General features: G+C 40.6%; 1 protein-coding gene across 1 annotated transcript in view; it reads left to right on the top strand.

Annotated features, from left to right (window-relative positions):
* The window catches only part of LOC101862216 (transmembrane protein 26), an 18,824-nt gene that overhangs the window by 16,767 nt on the left and 582 nt on the right, over positions 1 to 1,475 (top strand). Inside the window, exons 5-6 of the mRNA XM_013088182.2 lie at positions 281 to 534; positions 1,088 to 1,293. Coding sequence (XP_012943636.1) covers positions 281 to 534; positions 1,088 to 1,293 — 460 coding nt within the window. The remainder of the gene's footprint in view (positions 1 to 280; positions 535 to 1,087; positions 1,294 to 1,475) is intronic.

Raw genomic sequence — 1,475 nt, 5'->3', positions numbered from 1 at the left:
TATATATATATATATATGTCTGTCTGTCTGTCTGTTTGACTGTCTGTCCCTCTCTCTGTCTCTTTTCCCCCATCATCTTGTGTTGTTGTTTTTCTATGTCCCTTTCCCTGTCTTTGCCTCTATGTCATCATTCTAAACAGTGTGCCGGTCTTTCAGTCTTTCTGCTGTGTCTCACCCTCGCCGTCCCTCTGTTGTACCATCCTAAATGCAATAATACGTCACACCCTTGTTATCATTATACGCATTGTAAAATGGACTGAGTTCCCTGGTCTGTTTTCAGTTCAGTCTGGTTCTGACCATGTCTCAGAGCCCAAAAAAACCTCGGGCGATAGGAGGTGTGCCAGAGTCAAGACCAGGTGATCCTGGAAAGGACGGCAACAACGACAACGACGACCGTAGAAAGACTGATGATGATGGCGAGTCTAGGGCGAACTTATGTAGCGTTCTAATTCATACCGAAATCTGGAGCTTGATAGTAACCATTTCCATGCAAGATGGGCCTTTTTTGTGTGTGAGGTTGTACACCTTGTTACAGTAAGTATTATGTAAATATCACTCACTCGTTCATACACTCATTCATTCACTCACCCACTAACTCACTCAGTGGATCACTCACTCACGTACTCATAACCTCTCATTGTGTTAACTTACAAAACTGTTTCTACAGAAGTGTAAAAAAAGAAACCCCTTTTCGCTTTTTCCCTTTACCATACTAGGTTAATAAAATTGTCACGTTCTTCCCGTATAGTGCGCTTAGATCTTCCTCTGTATCTTTCAAAGCCACTCCTACTCCTAGCAGTAGTAAGCGACTAAACAAGTAGGCTTCAGAGGCGCTTTTTGCTTCAAGTATGAGAGTCCACTTCTCGTGGAATTATACAACGGAATTAGTAACCTATTATTTGATAGTTCTCATTCATCAGGTGCATTCTGGGATATGGTATTTGATTCTCCTGCACAATATTCATAACATTCGCAATAGGGCACCCCATTAGTTCCAACATAACAGATTTCATTAATTTCCAATCCCTTCCCCTTAAAAGATATAAGTAACCACTCACCAAACATTTTTGTTTCGTTTCTTTTTCAGGCACGACCTCATCACATATTCCATCATCTTCTTCACATGCAAAAACGTTCTTGTTATCCTTTTGCTGCTGTATCGGCTTATCGTTGTTATCCTCAAACGGATGGAAGAAAAAAATGATGAAGAAAACTCCAAAGTAGACACGGCAGAATTTGGCGAGAGACAAGATGGAATCTTGCGTCAAGAGACAATTATTCACAACGACACAGGTGATAAAAAGGAGTTATATTTGTGTGTAGTTTCCAGATCTGGGAAGTGGCTATGTGGGTGTAGAAAGTGAGGTTCTGCGTTTATGTGTTGTAGAGTGAAATTTTAGAATGCGTTTGAAGTCATGAATGAGTAAAAGAGGGGATTTGGAGGAGAGCGAAAAACGTGACATTCTTTTTTTTTT

Source organism: Aplysia californica, unplaced genomic scaffold (genome assembly GCF_000002075.1).
Source record: "Aplysia californica isolate F4 #8 unplaced genomic scaffold, AplCal3.0 scaffold00698, whole genome shotgun sequence".
Classification (NCBI taxonomy): Eukaryota; Metazoa; Mollusca; class Gastropoda; order Aplysiida; family Aplysiidae; genus Aplysia; species Aplysia californica.
Note: the sequence above shows the minus strand (reverse complement) of the source record. Positions and strands in the feature narration are given on the sequence as shown.